The sequence below is a fragment of the Crocodylus siamensis genome, chromosome 9 (genome assembly GCF_052110815.1).
Source record: "Crocodylus siamensis isolate JL-2025a chromosome 9, ASM5211081v1, whole genome shotgun sequence".
In the NCBI taxonomy this organism is placed as follows: domain Eukaryota; kingdom Metazoa; phylum Chordata; order Crocodylia; family Crocodylidae; genus Crocodylus; species Crocodylus siamensis.
In genome coordinates, this window is record NC_143403.1 from 60,334,860 (window position 1) to 60,356,728 (window position 21,869).

Here is a 21,869-nt window from a genome sequence, read left to right on the forward strand (position 1 = left end):
AGCCATATTGCGGCCAATTTTCCTGCCTCCATTCAAACGTACATTTCGCAAGAGGACAGGAATTCCTCTATGAGGCCCATTAGCTCTTCTGATCCCTCCTGCTATTGGTCAGGGGCTGAGCAATGCTCTCCAAATGGGCAACTTATCAGTTTCCTGCACTCAGGATCTCTGGGTCCAGCAGGCTGCCTGGCTTCTCCACCCACTTGCCCAGCCTCAAGGAAGGGAGGAAGTAGAAGCCCCCATGAGTACAGGGACCTTCAGAGGGGTATGAAAGAGCTGCCAGGGTGGGAAAAAAAGCCATGTCTAGCTCTGGGGACAGGCCTCTTACCTGTGCCCATTAGCCTGCCCCCAGCACAGGCAGGAGGCGACTGAAAAGTCCCCTTGAACATCTAATTCATCAGTGCTGTATAAGAGAAAGACACAGCTATCCTGCTGATGAGTTCAGCACCAGCTAAGGGTTCTTCTTTGCGATCAGGAACCTAAAAATTCTTTGTCTGGATCCAGCTTGAAAGAAGACTGATATTTAAAAGAGATGTAACTCGTCTTAATTTTCTGAGACCAAGGCTGAAGAGCAGAACTGAAAAGACAGGAAAGAAGGCGCAAAGCAAACTTGTATTGCAGCCTGAAGGGTCTCACTCACCTTGACATAGATGCAGAACTTTTATCCTTTTTAGTTTAAATTTTGTACAGACCAATTTTCTGTTGGTGCAAATGAAGAATGTTTTATTGAAATCAGTGGACCTGAGCCCAAGTCCACTGGCAGTCTAAAATACTGTCTTTTTTTTTCCACCCTGGATTCGCTATACATTCACAATGCCTAGTGCTGCGGTACCTCATAGATTTCATAGATTTCATAGACACTTGGGCTGGAAGGGACCCTGGAGGATCATCAAGTCCAGTCCCCTGCCCCAGGGGCAGGAAGTCAGTAGGGATAATAGGATCCCAGCAAGATAAGCATCCAAATGTGTCTTGAAGGCGTTCAAAGTAGGTGCTTGAACCACCTCCGGTGGCAGGCTATTCCAAACCTTGGGGGCTCGGACAGTGAAGAAGTTCTTTCTTATGTCCAGCCTGAATAGGTCACAGTGGAGTTTGTGACTGTTCGATCTTGTCATCCCTTGGGGGGCTATGGTGAACAGATGTTTCCCCAGATCCTGATGAGCACCCCTGATAAACTTATAAGTGGCCACCAGATCACCCCTGAGCCTGTGCTTGTCCAGGCTAAAGAGCCCCACTGCTCTCAGCCTCTCATCATAAGGTCTGTTTTCCTGACCTCTGATCATGCGATTCCTCTGCATTCTCTCAAGCTTCTCCACATCCCTTTTGAATTGTTGAGCCCAAAACTGGACGCAGTACTCCATCTGCAGCCTCACCAAGGCCGAGTACAGCAGGAGAATGACATCTCCTTGAGAAGCATCTATGGATGCGAGCCAGCGTTTTGCTTGCTTTACTAGCCGCAGCATCACACTGAAGGCTCATGTTCATCTTGTGGTCAACCATGACCCCCAAATCCCTTTCATCTGTAGTGCTAACCAGCATAGCACTGCCAAGCCTATAAGCATGGTACGGGTTTTTCCTCCCAAGGTGGAAAACCTTACATTTTTCGGTGTTGAACACCATCAGGTTGTCGTCCGCCCATTTCATGAGTCTGTCCTGATCCACCTGGATCACCCTCCTATCCTCAGGTGTGGATGCTTTACCCCAGAGTTTGGTGTCCTGTTCTAGTAGAAAGCACGGAAAGCCAGGTGTGCCAGGTCAGCACTGAAAACTGAGCAGAAAAATGTGAAGGTCTGGTCACAATGGTGGTATAGCCGTGATGGCCCAGGAATGATACAAGAGGCAAGGATTTTTTAGAGTGATAGCTTTTATTGGACCAACTTCATGGTTGGAAGAGAGTTAGACAAGCGTTTGATCGTCATCAGGTCCTGATGAAGATATCACCTTAAAAATCATCCCCTCTCTCAAGGTTTAACTAGCTAATTCTGAACCAACAAGAGAGCTCATTAAATCACCTGGCTTGCTGTAGTTCAGGGGTGACCAAGACACAGCCTGAGGTATTAGTGCTGTCATGGCTCATCTTGCCATCAAATTTCCTGACCCATGGGGAGCCCTGGGAGCTAGATGAAGTGGCTCTGCACATCACATCTGTCCTGCAGACTGAGGCTGTGCCACAGGGCCATGTATTGTGCATCACTAATCCAGTCAGTGTTATCAGAAACACGATGAATCTGAATATTGTGTTACTTGAGTATTTTGTTGCAAAATGTTTACATGCCATTAAACCCAAAGGCGCCAACCGCTGCATAGTCTCAGAAGTTGATCTTTGGATGGATTATTTCATTAATGCAGCTTCAAGCTAAAATGTTTGTTGAAACAATGAATACTCATCACTACCAAGCATTTCTACTAGTAGTAGCCCAGACTGGGATCCGCAGTTTATCATGCATATACTGTGCGCTAAGCTGGTATGTACTGGATTTACGAGACATTGTTCAAAACCCATATATAACCCTCTCAAATACCTATCCTATGGATATAAAGCCGACTAAAGGCATGGGTGGTTTAGTGCAGGAGTGGCCAATCCACAGCATGGGCAGCCTCTGGCTGTGGTACACAGCAGATCAGGGAGGGAGCAGAGAACACAGTGGCAGATAAGGAAGGGAGCAGAAAGCAGAGCAACAGATCAGGCAGGGGAAGGGGAGTAGAGTGATAATGGCACGTTTTGTGGCATGCCTGCCAAAAAAGTTGACTCATGCTGGTTTAGTGGGTTTTCAGGTTCTTACTCTCTGCAGCCGTGCCTTAGCTTGAGGCGCGTGGTGAAATGAGTTTGGAAATTTCAGAACGTGACCTCTGTAAAGAGGAACCTGCCTCACAGAAACACTGCTCCTTGTTTCCTCCCAGCCACCTCTGTCCTGTGGAGGCCAAGTGTTAAACGACGGTGCAGAATGCCTGATTTCTAAGCAGATCCAGTCCTTCTGGAGTTGAGATCTTTGGCTGGAGGCACTGATGAAATTTGCTGGAGAAGACAAATTGTATTGACTTTTATTTGCATTGGCACTACTGCTCCTGAAGTAGCCCCAAGCACAAATCACTTCCTAAAGGTAGGAAATGCAGTGAAATCCTGGCTTTTTTCCCATCACTGAACAGGTGAGAGACTTCACACGGCTATGTTTCATTTTGCCCGAGGGGATCAATAAGAGGGTATTGAGTCAAGTATTTCAAAACAGAGCCTTAAGTCCAGGTATAGGCACTGCAATAGGAGTTTGTAAACTCCTGGTCAAGCTGATTTAAGTCAAACCAGTGCAAATCCTATGTGGAAGGAGGATCGATAGCCAAATGGCCTGACCACCCCAAGGTTCCCAGATCCTTTGCCAGGGCCTTCACTCAAAGTGCAGAAACCCCTGAGTCCCCTGGAGAGGACAAAATGGTTGTTTTACAACATCCCAGGCTCAGTCATGGCCACCGAGGACAAAAGAGGAATCCAAAGCACTGAGTCCATGCAAGTTAATGCTGCCAAGTCTCAGCTTTCACTGACTTTCCCTGAGTAAGGACATTCTTCTTCTCTTTACCAACTGTAAAGCTGAGGAAACCTAATGCCAGTATTAAGAAAAATACTTTTCAAATTATCCTTTAGTTCCAACAGCTTAATGTCCTTACACACGCTTAGGGTGAAGTTTCAGCCTCATCTGTTTGCAGCAGTCCGGCGCGGCGCAGTTTGGAAGAACACCCGCCCTTTCATGTTTACGTGATTGCTTCTGCCGCGAGGGCTGTCCCTCCCTTTGCCAGCTGCTGGAGAGGGGCCGCTTGCAACCTTATTCCTTCCCAGAAGGAAGCTCTTGCCAGGATTTGTGGGCTTGCGCCTAAGTTTGTGCTGGCATCAGGAAAAACGGTGTCCCTAGGCTGCTCCATTATGGAGCTGGGCTGCACTCACTCCTTCTTGCATTCTGCCTTATTCTTTTGGCGTGACGACATTTTAGTCCTCCCGAATGAAAGCTGGAATGGGGAGGTCAGCTGTGATAAGGCAGGGCCCTAGCTTTCTGGTCTCTATTTTCCAGCACTTGGCACAGTGGAGGTTGGGTCCTAGATCAGGCCATTAACAATATTAGTATTGATAATAATCATGGGAGCTCCCAGCCAGAGTAAGAAAATCAGAATTGATTCATTCAGCCACAACTTTTACTTGCTTGTATTAACTGAATTGGATGAATGAATTGAATACATTTCTCTTGTAAGTTTTGTAAAAAAGGAACAGACATTGAGAAAACTCAGTTACCAAGGAGGCAATTTCCGTCAGTAGAAAGGCATAGCCAGGTAGCCTAGGCTAGAACTGCCTTGTTCAAGCAAACAAAATCTTTGGGGAGGGGTGATAACTTTTATTAGAACAATTAAATAGTTGCAAAAAAGTTGTTATGCAACTATTTAGTTGGACTAATAAAAGATTTTATCGGCCTCTGCTCAGACCAACGCAGTCACAGCCTAGATTCCGTGTTTAAGCAAGCCGTCTTATTTAATAAGAGCCAGTAATGTCAATGGGACTGTTTACATGGCTAAAAATTGCTTATGGGAGAAAGACTGCTGAAGAATTTGGACAGTTTTACGTATAACAATGTCATGTACATTGATGTTGCGTTGTGATTAATGGTTGGTGAGCATAGCATGTAGTATTCCTTTCCCACATGACTTGCGTAAGGGTTTGAGCTGAAGCCCACGGAAATCAGTGGGGCACTTCCCATTGACTGCAAAGGGCTATGGAGAGCAGGCCCTGAGAAGAACAGCTTGCCTTTGATTCCTACGTTGTCAGTGGTCGGTGTGGTGACCGGTGAGGTGGAGAACAATCATTTCCTAAGGGTGAGGTTCAAATCAAGCTCATTAGGTACTTTGAGATCTTTAAGACATTATTACGGCTGAGCTCTGTTAGTGCTGGCTTTATTTTATGGCTTCTTTCGTAGCTGCGTGGACAATGACATTCAACTTTCCCTGTCTTCCTGCATGCGATAGAGTACGGGTATGTTTGTGCTGTGCTTAGGGGAGACGGTGTGGTATGGAGAAAGCAGTTGGCTTGTCGTGATTTAGGGGGCTTGGTTATGCTGGTTGTTTATGACATTGCATTACATGAGCTCTGGAATTGATTTGCCCTGCCAAGTGGACAATAAGAGGTCCAGTACTAAGGCCAGGCCAGCCAGACATGCTGGGTGTTGCTCTCAGCTGACGCCCTCTGCCTGAAAGCTGGAATGGCATTGACAGCCTCTGGATGGAGCTACAGTCAGCACCATACCCCACAGCAAAACCGAGAGTGGCTGGGAAATAGTGCTGGTGAGATGGCTGGAGAAGTGGGGGAGGGAGGAAATGAGGAGACTGCCCAGGACCACCCAGAAGAAAAAAGCAGAGAGAGGAAGAAGCAGTGAAGTGGAGGCTTCGGCTCTTCCAGTTACTACGTTCCCCTCAATAACAAAGCTGGGCAAAGAGTTTCCCGTGGGAAGTGAAGACACCAGCCAAGTCAGCTTTGCCCTGGTTTGGAAAACACCTTTTCCTAGGTTTTGTTCCCTTGTCCCATAAGCAAAAAGCAGGTGTTGCCAGTGTAGCTGCATTCATGAGAGCAAAACTTCCAACACATACAGCAGGGGAGGAGGGACAGTGCATTTGGAGGCTGTGACACTTGTCTGCCAGATCTCCTCATTCACGGAGTTCCTTGGGGCAAGGGCGGGAAGGAGCTGACTCAGTAGAAATGCTGGCACCAGTTACAGCTCAGTGGAGAACGTGGCAAATATTATTGTTGGAGAAAAGATGTAGAATTTGGGACGTTGGACGCACGCCTAATTGACATCAACCACACCAAGGTAGAATGAGGTGAGGAAGTAGATTATCCCCCGCAGACGTGCACACACATGCACGTGTCCCAAATCCAGCCCCGTGCATGGTGGCCCCTCACCGGAGGTCACTGATTGCAGAGGCAGAGCAGAGCTACTTGCAGATAGCTGCGCCATCCTCCTGGTACACTACGAAAGCCCTAGAGAGGCAAGGTCAAAACTGAGCTATAGTCAGTCTTGAGATAAGTAGCTGCAACTGTTGTGCAGATCATCAGGCTACCACTTGCAGGAAGGGAAACGGCTAGTTGTTATATGATGGGTAGAAGCTGGTCAGAAAACATGTGCAGGTGGTGAAGTAGGGCAGCTTCTGCCTCTTGGGCATTCAGTGGGTGTGCAGTGTGGACTGGGCTTGTACAATGAGTGTAACGAGTGTGGATTGAGCACAGGGCTAGGAGCACCATCTTCATCGCTGACTTGTGCTGCATCAGTAGAATGCCTCCCTTTTACATCTGAGTGAGATAACCCCCCAGGCTTTGCGTTCCTGTCACTGAAATGAGGAAAGCACTCATTTCCCTGCTTGCCTCACCAGAACGAGGTGAAGAATTGCTGGTCGACGTTCGTGCAGCAGTTTGGAACAGCCCCACCACCGTGGGTGCCAACAGGCAGCTCTGTCATTTGTAGGAGAGAGGCCCACCATGGAGTGAACTGGACTCCAAAGACTGAATTATCCCCCAGCCTTGCTAATGGTGGTCGCTTCATATCATGTTTGGTTCTCTTTGTCACACCAAGACAGTACAAGGCACTCATTGCCGCAGCTTGTGCTGGGCTGAGAAAGTCAGAACGGCTGCATGGGTCACAGAAAGGATGGAGAGTTCAGACCTCAAGCTGTGGTCTTGTTGTCTGACACCGGGCAGGTCACTTAACAGCTCTCTGCCTCAGTTTCCCTTCACAAAAGCACGGATAAGACAACTCTCCCTCAGGTGGTTGATGTTTGGTTCATTAAACTTTGTCAAATGCTTGGGGATTTGGGAGTTGAAATACACTTCACAGGGCTGATTCTTGACAGCTTAGTCCCAGTTGTTAACAGAGTCAGTGGAGATGCATAGTTGTAAAACTAGCGTAACTCTGCGGGGAGTGAGACCCCATATATATAAAATGCCTCCACCGGAGACAAACTTGTTGGCTGTTGGGCTCTCACCCTTCAAAAGACTAAAGACAAACACAAATCAACAAGGACATGTTCAGGACAGCTGAGGGAAGGTTTCCTTATAGCTAGTTAATTTACCAAAAATGCCATTTGGGTTGACCAAAACTAGTCACAATTTTGGGTCAAATTTAGCAAATCATGCTGACCAAAGAAAATGAAAAGGAAATTCCTGGACATTTGCAGTGAAACGTTCTGACTTTTCGTTTCAAAACAATGTTTCTTTTCAAAATGTGTTGGGGTTTTTTTTTCCTGAAAGGGTAAAAGACACCTGAAAACAAAATGTGTTTGTTTAATTTGAGATCAAAACCCTTTCTCCAACCCAAAACAAAATGTTTTCAGTTTTTAATTTGGCACCAATAAAAAAACTGCTATTTTCATCAACCTGAAACCTTGCTTTCTCTTCTTTGGTTTAGTGGGTGACCTGAAAATCACCTATTAGCTCAGCTCACTCAGCTCAAAGCTGATGCCAAGAGCCGTTTCACTTGTGGTTTCTCTGTCTTGCAATGCACAATGTGTCATCATTGTGTCATTCTTTATTAATTAATCAAACCCTCATGCTTCATCTCAGTTCCAAACTTAAGACTCATGATCTGCACTATTTCTGTCTCTTGATTTGTGTCCAGTGCTGATCACAATGCTGAACAAAAATACTTTGATCCTGTTCTGTTTGCCTTCTTACAAGGAGCAAGGCCCATGAAATATGCTTCTCTGACCATGTTTAGATAGGACTAAGCTTCACAGATGGCCATTGTTCTCATCAAATACTGTTCAGAGGTTGTCTCAAGGGCCACCATCTTTCCAGTCACCCATCCAACCGTGCTGTGCTTCCCAAACAGAAGTCATGATGTCCTTCAAACTGGCATTTCATGCCATTGGTAGAAGTAATGATGCCATTAATTGCAGCTGCAGTCAGCAGCAAACTAATCCAGCAAGATGCCTTGCAGTGCCATCAAACAACATAATGTTCAGGGGAGCCTGATCACTGTCGTATCAGTCAGTTCCAGAGTAGGGATACTGGCCCAGTGATTTACTGAGGAAGGGAGAGAAAGGATGGAGACCTGATGCATTGGCAGGCATGAGCAGGGAAGTCCACATACACGCACTCCCTTACCTACAGGCTCACGCTCTTTATTTATGTGCTGCTTGAGCAGTGGAAGCAACTCTTGTGTATGTCCTTGCTGCAACCGGGAAATACCCAACACATCCTCCTACACAGAGCCATGGGCCACCAGTGGCACAGGGGAAGAGAAATAAGAGTTTCACTTAAAATTACAAATGGGTCCAAGTCATAGACATCAGCTGAAATTCCTAGATATCACGTCCTGTGAAGACTGGGGGGGGGCGGGATTTAGGAGCTAGTGTTTGAACTGGAGCACATCCCTATTGAAACAGAGCTAAAACTGCATGGAGCTGTGCCAGGCAACATTGGCTGGGGGGCCCTCCCTACACTAGTGCATGTTTGAACATGTGTGGCCTGCTGTTCTTAAATAGATGCAAGGAAAGGGCCTGGTTAGCCCTTGAGGCGAAGCCAAACAGCAGTTGTGGGGGGTGGACCGGAACAGGTTGAGGGCGCTTCCTCGGAGAAGAACAATATTTTCAGATGGCTGAAGAAAATACAAAGTGAAGGGGGTTGGCTTCGGGAGGAAAAAGCCTTAATTAATTTGGGAGATCGCTAGGCCCCCAGCCCATGTCATCGGTTCTTTGAGACTGGAATGCAAGTTATTTGCAGATAAGCCAATCAGAAGAGGCAGTGGGCAAGGTGATGATGTCTGTACAGGCTCTATGGGGGTGAGAAGAGAGAATCCTTTTAGAAAGCAATAGGAAAGGAAGGAGTGAGGAATATAAGGGGGACTGTTGCAAGCTAGCTACAGCCAGGCCTTTCCTTTCTCTTGGATTCAACAGTGATGAAGTAAAATGGCTTCAGTGTACAGAGGCCATTTCAGTTTGCAACCCTGAAACATATCAGGTGCTTTACCACTTACAAAACAAAGGAGAAGAGGTGATTTAAGGAACCATGTTTGCCTGGAAGAAGATGGGCAGAATGGGTCTGTCTGCTAGATGCGGCTCCATAACTGTTAGGATATTGTTTTGCCCAGATCACATCTTTGCGTTTCCGGGACTCTACTGTCAGCAGAGGCAGTTGCCGTTTTGTGTTCTGCCTGTTACTAGGGAGGCTCTCACACCACCTTCTTCTATGGAGACTTACCTGCTGTTCCTGCACTTTCAGGTGTTTTCCATTAATCTAGAGTAAAAGCCATTTCCATTGGGAGAATACGGGTGCTCTTTGTGCCCTCTCTGCCTTCATTCTGCTTCACTGCGCTGGCATGGTGCCCTTCAGCTGGAATTGCTGGCACGATCCTACGGACTAAACAAAGCTCCAAAGCAAACACCCCTCACTCCAATACATGTAAGAATTAAATAGGGCTTTTTCGAACTTTTGCTGCTATGGCACAGGGGAGTGCTTCGCTAGGCCTTGTATCTACACAATGAAAGCTTTGTGATTTAAATGTGTAGAGAGGATGCCAATGGAATTGTGTCCTCTAACTAAAACAGAGAGATGGTTTTCATATGACAAAAATGACCTTCTACCTTCAGAAAAATCATTTAAACTTTAGGCAAAAAAAAATAACTATTAATTTTGAAGAGTTTATGAATAAGGCAGAATAATGATTTTCCTCCCCCTGGTTTGATAAAAAAATACCATCTTCTGCATATGGCTAGAGCAGTCTTGGATATCTTTCAACCCCATCATTGCTCACACAATCTTATTTCAAGCCATTAGATGCAAATAAAAAGCAGACCAAATAAACCACTTTCACATAAGAAACATTTTACAACAGCTTCCAGCTTGGCATGTATTTGTTCTTGTCAGTTCTTTGTGCATTGCCTAAAGCTTTGTGAGGTGGAGCAGGGGTTTAATCCTCATACTGATTCCCTTGATTTTACAGGGCCATTGCAACACTCTGTAACTCAGTTTGTCTATCTGTTATATGGGCGCAATGTAATCATTTGACATGTATATTGTGGTGCTTAAATTATACCTATGAAGTAATTGTAGAGCAGTGAGTGTAAGGTATTGTTGCATTTTTCTTATTTTCCATGCAAGCCAAGTTGGGATGCTTTGAAAATGTCTTTGTACCCGTTAGACAGATGAAGGTTGAAAGGGAAGACACTGCGCTTGTATAATCTACCATCCAGTGTCACCAAAATAACATTGATTTAATCAATCCAGTCTGGCTGCCCTCACTGAAATCATGCTCAGGTAAAATTCTCATTAAAATGTACATACCTGATGCTACAGGCATTGAAATCAGTGTAGGTTCAGGCACTAGGGGAGCTGTTTGACTGTGTACTGCAGGATTTGCCTCCATTACATTTGCAAAATGTTTTGCAATCTTTGTTGGAAAGAATCTCTTCTGAGCTGTACTGAATACCTGACACATGGGGCACATTGCAGAACCATTGCGGTTCTAACGGCTTATTAGAATAGTCTCTTGTCCTCAGTGGAGTTACTGCAGATTTCACAGGGGTACTTGTCATCAGCGTATGTCCCCAATAACTTGCATTGAAACCTCCCTAATTTACACAATATTTAATTCACCTCTGCAACATGCAGGGTATCTTTACCTTCACTGATATCCGTCCCTGTGTCACTGCAGAGGAGTCAGCCCAGCAAACTTGAAAACACACCACCATGTATACATATCTAATCACATGTTGCAAAACTGCTTCAGAGCCCAGCCATGGATCAGGGACCCATAATGACAGTGAGCTTTGCAAAAGCACTTTGAGGTCTAGAGAGGAAAAGAGCCAGGAAGCAGCTAGTGGCATTATGTTAAGTGCTATACAAACACACAACCAAAAGGTGCCCTTTGCTGCAAAGAGCTCACAATTCAGGTTGATTTGTAAGCAAGCCCCACGGTACTGAAATTTTAGTAACATCAAATTTTACATTGATTAATGTCTATAAAAGTTTCCTGAAGTGACGCATTTATTGCCGTAACTTTTCTCTGAAGACACTCAAATTTTTTTCTAGATGCAAAAGCAGCTGAAGCCAACTGAAAGTCTGTAGCTTTTGTGTGTTCCCCCCGCCACCCCCTTTACAACAGGGACTGTCTTTTGCTGTTCTAGCAAAACTGTATTTCTGATTTAGCACCATTTTTGGCACCATCTGAACAGCACAAGGCTCCTTTTATCAAGCTGGCATGACCACTGGATGGTCATTTGTAGCTTTTCTAGCAACCAGGACTGCTAGATGCAGCTTCCCCAGCCTTCCCAGGGGATGTGTGCTCTTTATCCCATGGAAGCTCAGGTCTGCCTTCCTCCTGGGGTTTTGTTGATGAGGGGATAATTCACCCAAAATGGAGCTGCCCCTTTCCACTGCCCCATCCCTCCCCTCCCCTCCCCTCATTCCTGTTGAACAAATAAACAGTGGAGTGATGACAGCTGCCAAGCTTGGTCAGAAGACTCTTGACAGAGAATTGACGTTCCTGCTGCGAGGAGAGAGAGAGGGCTGTGTGTTTGAAGAGCCTAAATAGGAAAGGGGCTGGAGTGGGGGCGGGGGTCGACAAGGAAAGCAGTATGCACGGCCTCAGGAGCACACCCAGGGCTAATACAAAGACGCCCCCCATCTCACTGAATCGGGTAACAAAGTGGTCTCGGGGACTTCCATGTCCAGCAAGAACATGAGTGCTCCACGTCCAGTATAGACTGTGATATGGTGGGGCTGCAGCATGCTGGGGCATTATGGGCATAATTATTTCTTGATTAATTCAACTGCTAGATCCTCCACGAGTGGAAGTTGGCATGGCTCTAGCACAGTGGTTTTCAACTTGTGGTCCATTGACTCTCAGGGTCCACAGACTATGTCTAAGGGGTCCACAAAAGTTGACTATGATCAATCAGAAGTATGTGAATACCCACACTTACAATTCAAAGGCATCTGCACATCCATTTGAAATTTTTTAGGGGTCCACAAATGAAAAAATGTTCAAAACCACTGCTCTAGTGGAATCATTAGACCTATGGCCCTTATGTCAGCAGAGAGTGCTCTGTATGTACCCAGGTCTGGTCATGGATTAGTTATTAATAACAAGAGATGCCATAGTCAACAATTTATAACGGTTTGGAGCTCCAAAGGTGCTGGAAGTCACCTCCATCTAGAACCATTGTGGAGTCCGTGGTCTTTTGTGGGACAGTGCGTAGGCAAAGGGAAAGTTTCCACAGCAAAGAAATGCTTAATGGATAAAAAGTTCCATCACTTCCCCACATTTTGCAAAATATCAAGAACTTCTTGGAAACTTTTGTGAGACCCAGACTATTTCTAAGTGCTGCCCTGTCTGTTACCTCACTACCTCGACCCATTGAGAGCAAATTCTCAGCAGAGAGCCTGTTCGGTGAAAAAGAGCCAGGATAAAAATTAGAAATCATTTTTGTTCTTAGTCAGCTCCTCAAAAGCTTAGTCACAGAGGGAGAAGGAACATTTCATAAGTACAGCAACTGGGGAGAAGATACAAGTAATTAGGGTGGGATCTCATCACCCATCTCTAGGAGTAGCAGCTTTCTGGTATTTTGAAATCACAGTTAAGTTCAGAATCCATGTCTGAAGCTTACCTGAGCTGGATAGAGCCATAAGAGCCTTGTCAGCCTTTCTGTGAATAACTCCTATCTAACATCTGGGTTTCATCTTTTTTTTTCCCAGATGAACAGCAGAAACCCTGGAGTGAGTCATGTCCATTTAAATATGGAAGCACATCATAAAACCTAATGAAGAGTCGCAAAGGTGAGCTTTTTGTGGTTAAAGCTCATATAAGGGTCAAGATTGTTTGGTTTATACATGGGGGGTAATTTTGAGTAGGTAGGTGGCCTTCAAAGCCATTAAAAAGGGTTGTTTGCTCAGTGCAAGGACTCAGTTCTATCGGGAAACTACCCTACAGTCTCATGACGTGCATTACCGAGCTTCCAGGACGAGTTCCTAGAAAGACAGTGTTACCTAGAGCCACAGCTCTCAAACTTTTCCAGATTATAATGTCCAGCCACACTGGAAGGAAAATTGTGAGGCTTTTTTACACTCTAATCATAAGAACTCCCCCAAAACACCTGGGGATCACCTTGCTAGTAGAGCAGGGGACTGAGAATCAGGACAGTTAGGGATAAATTCCTGGCTCTGATACTGATGTGACATTGGCCAAGTCACGTCACCACTCTGTGCCTCAGTTTCCCCATTAGTAAAATCTGTTAAAGAATGACACTAGCTCCCATGCTAGTTTTAATGAACTCATGTCTGAAAAACTGCAAGTGTTATACAGTACAGAGTAATCCTTTTATCAGTCTCGACTTGCTTTCCAGGAGCTTAGGAGATCCCTATTAAATTCCATTTCAGTACTGGCAGTTTAAAAAAAAATAGACATCTATTTCATATCCCCTAGTCTGGGTTGATATAAAGTTGCTGGTTGGTCTCAGAAACATTTTGGTTGATTTTAATTAGCTAGAACCAACTCGCCTGATCTGATGTCTCCTCTGGACCACAACGTTGTCACTATGTTGTGGGACAGTTTCAGATGCTGGTAAGTTACTACAGCAGTACGCATTCAAAAAACTGGACTGAGAGCAGGATCTTTCTTCTAGCAATATAGGAGACCAAGACAAAACTCTGGGACTAAACATTTCCCATGCTTTCGGCGGGGTGCAATCAGGAGCCAGATTTTGTTTGGTTCAGTTGACTGCGGTAGGACTCTAGATTTACCATTCTGAAGCCAAGATCAGAACCTGGCTCATTTACCTGCTTTCTGAGTTAAATGAGCAGCCTTGGGAAATGGGTTCACTGCATTTTAACCATGCAGAGATACCTGCAACAGGCAAAGGCTGCAGATCTAAAATTACATTAAAATAATGCAAAAAGCGTAATTCATGGACTATTTGAGGCATTAAACAAATAAGGTCTCACCTCCTTTCCCCACCTGCCCTTGTTTCCATTGCTCTAACAGCATCTCTACTTACTGATCCCTAGGTTTTGTTATTGTGACTCTAATGCTGGCGCATGGAACGGGGTTCATTGATGCTAAGCCTCTTCCTCAGCTGTCTTTTACATTTTCCACTCTTTCATCTCCAGTTGTTGAATGTGTTCTGGATTAGGTGACTGCAGTTTCCTGTGCCTACTGTGGCAACCAACAAGTCAATTATCAGCACTCCACGTATTCTTCCCTTCTCCTCTGGTGCCGCCTTCATACTCAGAACTGAAACTTAAATCAGAACAGCAGCCCTATAGGTTGGGAACATTTATTTAAACCAAATCAAGGAACACCATGTACGTACAAAATCTGGAAGGCAACACAGCATATAAAGAACCACTTGTAAATAATCCTAGGGGTTCCCAGCCTGATCGTTGTTCTAGGCACATAGATCTCTTGGAGCCACCCAACACTTTCTATTAACCACGCTGAAGGGAGAGGTTTACAATATACTTCAAAGGAGATAGGAGCCAAAGTGAAGAAGGTCTTGAATAGGAGAGAGCTGTGGTGACAGGGTATGGTGCAGTGGATAAGCAGAACCTCCTCCTATGCTGAAGACATTCCCAAAATCATGGGAGAAGATGCAGCTTTATTTAAAACGATCTAATTCTGCCTTATGGTATCCCCTGCCAAGAAGCTATCAGAAGAGCTACCTGTTTGCTTGTTCTCTCCCATACTATGAAGTCTGGTGTTAAATCTGTAGTTTTCATCACTGCAAGAAAACAATTTTGTGCTCCCTTCATGGTCTGGGGCTGTGTTTGAAATGAGCTAGGCCATGGCTTTACCTCTTGGCTATTCTTTCTGGATGAAATTGTCCTTGTGTACACAAAAACAAAGAAACCAGGATCTGTTGTTATTTAATAACCAAGGTTGGGTCTTCATTTGCACACATGTAGTTGGAGACATTCTCAGCCCAGAGAACATACGATCTTCAGACTTGACCCAAAGCCCACTAAAGTCAATGGAACGCTGTTCTCGTCTGTGGACTTCAAGCCAGGACTAAGCTGGGATAGGCACCGGTGGGCGCATTTGCACATGAAATTAATGTGACGGAACAAACTTTGGCACATATCACACTGAGCACCATGTTTACACATGCGCCTGGGACTGCAGCATGTCAAGCTGGGTTGGAGCAGTGCCAGCTGCCAGAGGCCGGGGTTGGGGAGGGAACGGGAGCGTCACTGTACCAGCCTGGTGCTGCTTCAACCCAGCGCAACGTGCTGCGGAGGGGCTGTTTGGGGCACAAGGATGCTTCAGTATGGGGCTAACCACCAGGCAGCCCCCACCCTGAGGGACCCTTGTGCCCCAGCCAGCCATGTCAGCATCTACATGTGCGTTGCTGTGCACTAAAGAACACTGCCACAGGTTAGTACTTGTGTTTCCAAGTACTAACCTACAGCAGTTACTTAGTTTACTGCAGCCTAATAAGGCTGCATGTGTGGACACTGAGACTTTACCGTGGAGTTAATTAGGCAGCTCTGCAGTAAATGTCTCATGTAGATGTGCCCTTTGTGTTGTATTCCTTGAACCTGTCAAACAGGGGGTTGAGCCAGTGGATCTATGTAATGGTTTCAGTGTCCACATCCACCCAACACTGCTTAAGGCACATGCAGAAGGTATGCAGAGGCCACCCCCCAGGGCTACTCTGTCCCATCACCCCATCCTGTAAAATGCTGAAGCAGAATTTCAACCATGCACAGGGGCTTCTGATTCCCTGTGGGGTGAGTGAACTTCACTCTCAGCACATGGATACTTTGGAGCAGCAGGAGAGGAGGGATTTTATCATGCTTCCTCCCCCTTACACTTTTACATTTTCAGGTATAAGATCTGATTGTCCTTTCAAGGAATCTCCATTAGGGCCTGGCACAGAAGTTGCCTTATGGTTTTCATTTAGATAACTCCCCTTTGTGGTGTCTGTTATCACCCAAGTATCTATTAAGATTTATTCCTATTATCGTGCCATTCATTTTATCCAGCACATGTGTGTTGTATTTAAGGAGTCATAGGCACTCCCTGCTTCCAAGGACATGGTAGTCAGACTAACTTCTGCTTCCCTTAACCAGATTTTCCTACTTCCACAGGCTTGGGGCTGTAACCATCAGCCCTTGTCAGCTCTAGTACTAAGAGCTGGTGTAACAGCAAGTCAAGGGCCAGTGTTTTAATATTCCTTAAATGATGAAAAGCAGGAATACCTTTCTTGGTGCAGGTTTTGTTTCTCAGACATTTGACATGCAAGGAAGTGGATGTGGGTGATACAGGCATAATGTTCGATCAAGACACAGCAAGAGAATGGGTAATCTCTGTCTCTGTTGCCTTCCAGTTTTAATCAGTTAACCCAAAGCAACTGAACAATAATTTTAGAAGATTTTATTCCATGCTCTACAATCATCATGTTGCCTTCAGCTGATCAGGCCACTCTCTTCTTTGCCATCCCATGCAGCCTTCTGCTATGAAGCTTGTGCTGTGGTTTGGAAAAGATTGTGTCACACTTTCGACAGATGTGAACCCTAATTCATCTCTCAGTGGCATTGGTTTTACCCAGGTGAAACTCATCCATTTTAAAGACTATTTGGGCCATCCAGTGAAGAACCTACTGCAGTCTGACAGAGAAAATAGGGGTTTAGAGGAGACGAGCATCACCTACTGCTTAGAATGGGGAACCAGAATCCCCCGATCCTAATTCAGTAACCTGCTCAGCTTTTCAGCCCTAGATTCCTCATTGATAAAGCAGGCATGAGAGCACAGACCCCAATTTTTCAACACCTTTGTTGAGAGGATCAGTTACTTCATGTCTGTTATTTGTAGATCTTTGGAGATTAAATTGCTGATTAACATTCAAATGCCAGGAACCTGAACCTCTCTTTTTAAAGAGGTAATATCTATAGGAGGCAGCCTCTCAGACTCCTTCTCAGTTAAAAGGGAAAAATGCTGTGAGTGGCCAATGAAAACCACATTGTGCCATGTTTTAATTTTCCTCCTAGTATCAAAGCATGCCCGCCCCCCCTGCCCCCGCAGCCGAATAGAACTATTATGAGGAACAGCGAGTTTCACTTTACATGTGCAGCAGTCCCATCTCTCTATGGGAGAAGCCATGAGCCGACATCCAGCATGTGACATAGCCCAAGTCACAGCAACAACCATGAAGAAAAGAAAGAAGGGGCTCCAGAAACTGCGCTCTCCTGAGACTGAAAAGATGGAAACCTCCTCCCCACTCTTCCAAAAGCCCATAAGCTCCATGTATCAGCGAGGAAGCTGGGCAGGCTGTTTTATATGTTCCCTAAATGCATGCAGCAGGCGCAACATGGGGTCCTCAAAGCGAAAGCCTGTCGCAGTATGCACAGACCCTTTCAATTTGCCCCTCTTTCATCCTGTAACAATTTGGTCGGAGCCTACGGAAGGGGAGAGTTCCAAATGCTTCCCGTGCCTAATAATACCCATCAAAGCATTTCCAGGATTGAGATGAGGATACACTCTGCAGTGTGTACAACAGGAAATGGGCTAGGGCTTTCCAAAGCAGTCTCTTCCAGCCAGAGCAAACCACTAGATCATGATAGGACATCAGTTAAGAGCTCACAGCTTTGTTTGCTCCAGAAGGAATTTATTTGATGAAAGAGGAAATTTATTTTCTTTAATCTGTCCTTGTGTTACTTCTGTAGAGGAAAAAGTGAGTGGACCTGGCAAGGAAAAGAATAGCAAACTTATAAGCAGTTTCTAATTTAATTGGTGTTATTTATGGACTGCGGGACAGACAGGATCCCAATGGAAAAACTGGGGGGTTTTCTATTCAGTTCATCTGGGCTAGGACTTAGGCATAAGATCCTGGGGTAAATTCTTGGTGAATTTAGCACGTTCTAATGTATACCTTTAAATTATCTCTTTGCTGTCTCCCTATGGGGAATGTGTTTTTGGGAGCGGGGCGTTCTTGGCACATTGATCAGATGAGTTTGAATGGATTAGAGTTGACTAACATTTTTTATTCAAAATGAACAACTTTGGATTTTTTCATCCAGGTACACAGCAGGAGCAGGTGTGGGATGGGTGGATGGGGTTCTCGTCTTCGTGCCTATCATTGTTCCTCCATGATGAGTTCTTGACTCTAGGATGAGTGCTTTGTTGCTCAGAGGGTCTCTGCAGTGGCGTGGGAGTAGACACACATTAAACATGACTCAGTGTGTGATGGGGCAGAGCAGCTGCCAGCTTCCCCCCTGCTAAGCAAACTTCGATGGATCCACTATATTTGCTGGAGATGCAGAGACCGTTCTACCCCTGCCTCTGGCCTACTTGCCCCATGGGTCCAAATACAGCAGGCGAGTGAATATTCTGTACAGCAAAGTTCCACTTTTCTGCTGCAGGGCCTAAGCCATCCTAGCCCAGAAGGAAAGGATTTGAAGCATACTGGTGTGGCCCCCGGACCTGCCACTACATGCATCTACAAGCCTAAACCATCTGAACAGGGAGCGTGCAGAGGCCTTTGGCTCATGGACTATAGCTGTGGTAGCAAAACATCTGAGCAATTACACCAAGACAAGTACTGTGTGATGAGAAATTTCTGTTTCCCAGAGCCCCTGAGGGGCAGGATTCAACTCCCTAAATCATACAGATCAAAATCTGTCAGAGGGATCTGGAAATGCAGAATGAAACAGCCCCAGCTAATGATGATTGGAAGTGAGCAGTATTCTGAGTCCTGGGATGCTCACTTTTCACCTTGGCACCTGCAAAGACATAGATATACAAGAATCCAAAGTCCGTGAGTGACATACTGGCCTCAGTATCAAAATTCGTTGACCTCAGTGAAGTCAGAACTTCCCCCTGCTGTTTAACTACTTGGCCACTTACCTAATAGCAACCAGAACCCACTTCATTATAAAGCCCAAGGCAGATAAAGACTTTAGACTTTAATTAAACACTTTTGTAGAATGTCTAGTTCCAGCTATACAAAAAAGCCAGGAATACCCTTTTGTAAGGAGGAGATAATATGCCCAGTTGTTGTATAGCAGTTACACAGCAAACCTGCTCTGTGTAAGCAGTCATACATCTGCACCCTGCTTTGATATAGTCCCTAAACAGCCATGAGGTTGATAAGAATTTGTTTTTAGCCTGAAAATTAGCCCCAGTGCTTCTGAGCCTTGATCAGTAGGAAGAAATAATGAAATGATCAGTTTCCCTGCAGAGAAAACCATGTAATTATTCTGAGCAGCACCAGTCAGTAGTTCCCTACACTTTGGGTGGTGGTTGAAGGTCTAGAACCTCTTGACCCAGAGCAAAACAAGATCTGTCCATACGCTGTGAACAAATTAGAGGACGAGCCTACCGCTGTTGTTCTCAGCACACTTGAAATGCTGGCACTTTAACTGCAGCTCTGCTGCTATGGTATGTAGCATGCTGCTACTTGTGCTCTCCCACTGTGTCTGTCTCACTTCCCCGGCTTGTCCCCATGGGTTGCTGCTGCTTGCTGTGTGTTCTACGGAAAAGGAACTGCCCAGACAGAATATCCCGAGCCTTCAAACCCATGCCAGCTGGCTAAAGAAAGTAAACAATCACTGGACTGTGATCCTCTGTGAGTGTAAAAGGTTTATTTTCCCTGGTAAAGTCACTATGTGTATTTTCAAAAATGCTGGAGCAATTTTTGAAGGCATTCATTTCTCCATCCAAATGTTGTGCTTCTAGCATTCATAGGCTTTTTGTTACAGACTTTCAGCTTAATTAATTTATTTTATAAATTTACAATGCAGTCTTCACTGGATATGTGAAATGCTTTACAGCCAAGAGTGAAATTGATACATTATAAGAAACTCAAGAAACCACATTTGTCTGTATTTGTGCGTGTGTGTATATATATGTGTATATATGTTTATATGTATATATGTATATGTATATATACACGTGTACACAGAGATGTTTTTTACAGTCTGTTGTACCATTAGGTAAATGTACAAAGAGTTTTAAATACACAGATACAAACATATTAATTTGTGCCCGTGTGCTTACCTGTATATATGAATTGATATATTAGTTTTGTTTATGACAAGTCAAAACAGTGCCCCATGCTTATACATATGCATGTATTTATATACACACACACATACATACATACATATATATATACATATATATACACATATACAGATAAATATATATATATATGTATATATATATGTATACGCATGGGACACTATTTTGACCTGCCACAACAAAGTCACAAACAAAACCTATATACATATAGTATATATATATATATAGTTATATATATCTATAGTTATACACACACACATATGAAAGAAGTGACTAGTCAGAAATATATATGTGTGTGTGTGTATACATATATACACACACACACACACACACATATACATATATATTTCTGATTAAAACTTGCCTCTTCCTTTTGAGATCATCAGTAAGTAATATTATGCCCATGGCAGCAATGGGTAATGTGTGAATAGTCTGGCTTCACACACCTGCAACCTCTCCCTCACACACACTCACACCCCCAAAAAATAATCCAGCCATTTCTCCTACAGATAGAAAATGCAAAAGGACAAGATTGTTATTCTATTTTTAAATGATTGAGAGGTGCCCAGATACCAGGGGAATGGGGGTGTCATATGAGAGAGGGAGAGAGTAAATGGTAGGTAGATAGGAAAGGAAAAAAAAGGTCACACAGGCTCGGCAGAAACAAAAATAGAAATCCCAGTGTGGATTCCTCATCCTTGCTGTAACTACCAGACGATGCCTCCCTCTGGGTAAATGTCCTCTTTACTCCATGCTTTTTGCTCCTCAACTTGCATGTTTGCTTTGCTGCAAAGACCAGAAATCTTGGCGTTTTCTTTGATTAGTACCTACCAAGCAGCTGTTTATTGCCACATGGGTCACTACTGTAATTCCTCCCTGCATCAACCTGGCTCTTTTTGAAGCCAATCAGCACTTTATCTATTTGCTATTCCTTTTCTGCCAGACTCCCCAGGTCCCTGAACATCTTGAGGAGCGTGGTCCCATGACCAGGCTGCTCTCACATGTTGGGCACTAGCACTGTGCCACTATTATTTAGATCATTCTCTAAGCTCCTACAACTCGTTGGCCACAGGTGCTGAGCCTGTTAGGTACCATGTCTATCCCAGCTTAGGGAGATCTTCACCACATTTCCTAGGCATTTTTTCATTTAATGTATCTCTGAAACATCCTCCCAGCCTACAGCGATGGGGGTAGAAGAGCCCAGATATGTCAGTACAAAACTCTGAGTTATTCCTGTCCTCCGGGTTTCCAATTTTCCATGCCCTGGTTCCACCTCCCTCTGACCTCCAGTCTGCCATGGGATGGGAGGATGGAAGATGACTTCCCACTGTTCGCTCAGCTCTGTTTGTCTTTGTCTCCTCTCATACACTTATGCTGAGGGAACCCACTAAGCCAATACACTGTTCTCTTCCTTTCTAACTCACCTTTAATCCTTTCAGTTTGCTGGAGGCTTCAATTGACCCTTCCTCTAGTATTATATCTTTGCTTTCTCTTTACTATGACATGCATGCATAGTCTTCCTCCCCACTTACAGATCCCAGTTTTCTTCCTTCCCTTGCCCCTCCACTCCAGCTTCATGCACCATTTCCCCTTTCCTAGGATTATAACTTAGCTCTTAGAGGAAAGATATTGGCAGACATAGCAGTTCCTTAACGAAATATTCTTTAGGGCATAAGCAAAAACTGTTCCGGTGCAAAGGCAAGATAAAAAAAAAAGGCAGTGAGAGCCCAGCTTAGCTAAATCATGAGCTTTTCAATTACCTGAATCTCAAGAAGGAACTTTACAAGAATTAGGAACTTCAGTCAAAATGCAGGCACTGCAGAGGGCAGGACTGGA

The 21,869-nt window shown here is 44.8% G+C and overlaps 1 protein-coding gene across 1 annotated transcript in view; it reads left to right on the forward strand.

The window, feature by feature from the left end:
• The window catches only part of TBX1 (T-box transcription factor 1), a 55,976-nt gene that overhangs the window by 18,115 nt on the left and 15,992 nt on the right, over positions 1–21,869 (forward strand). The window contains exon 3 of the mRNA XM_090063602.1: positions 12,713–12,793. Within this exon, the coding sequence (XP_089919728.1) occupies positions 12,778–12,793 (16 nt within the window). The 5' untranslated portion in view covers positions 12,713–12,777. The remainder of the gene's footprint in view (positions 1–12,712; positions 12,794–21,869) is intronic.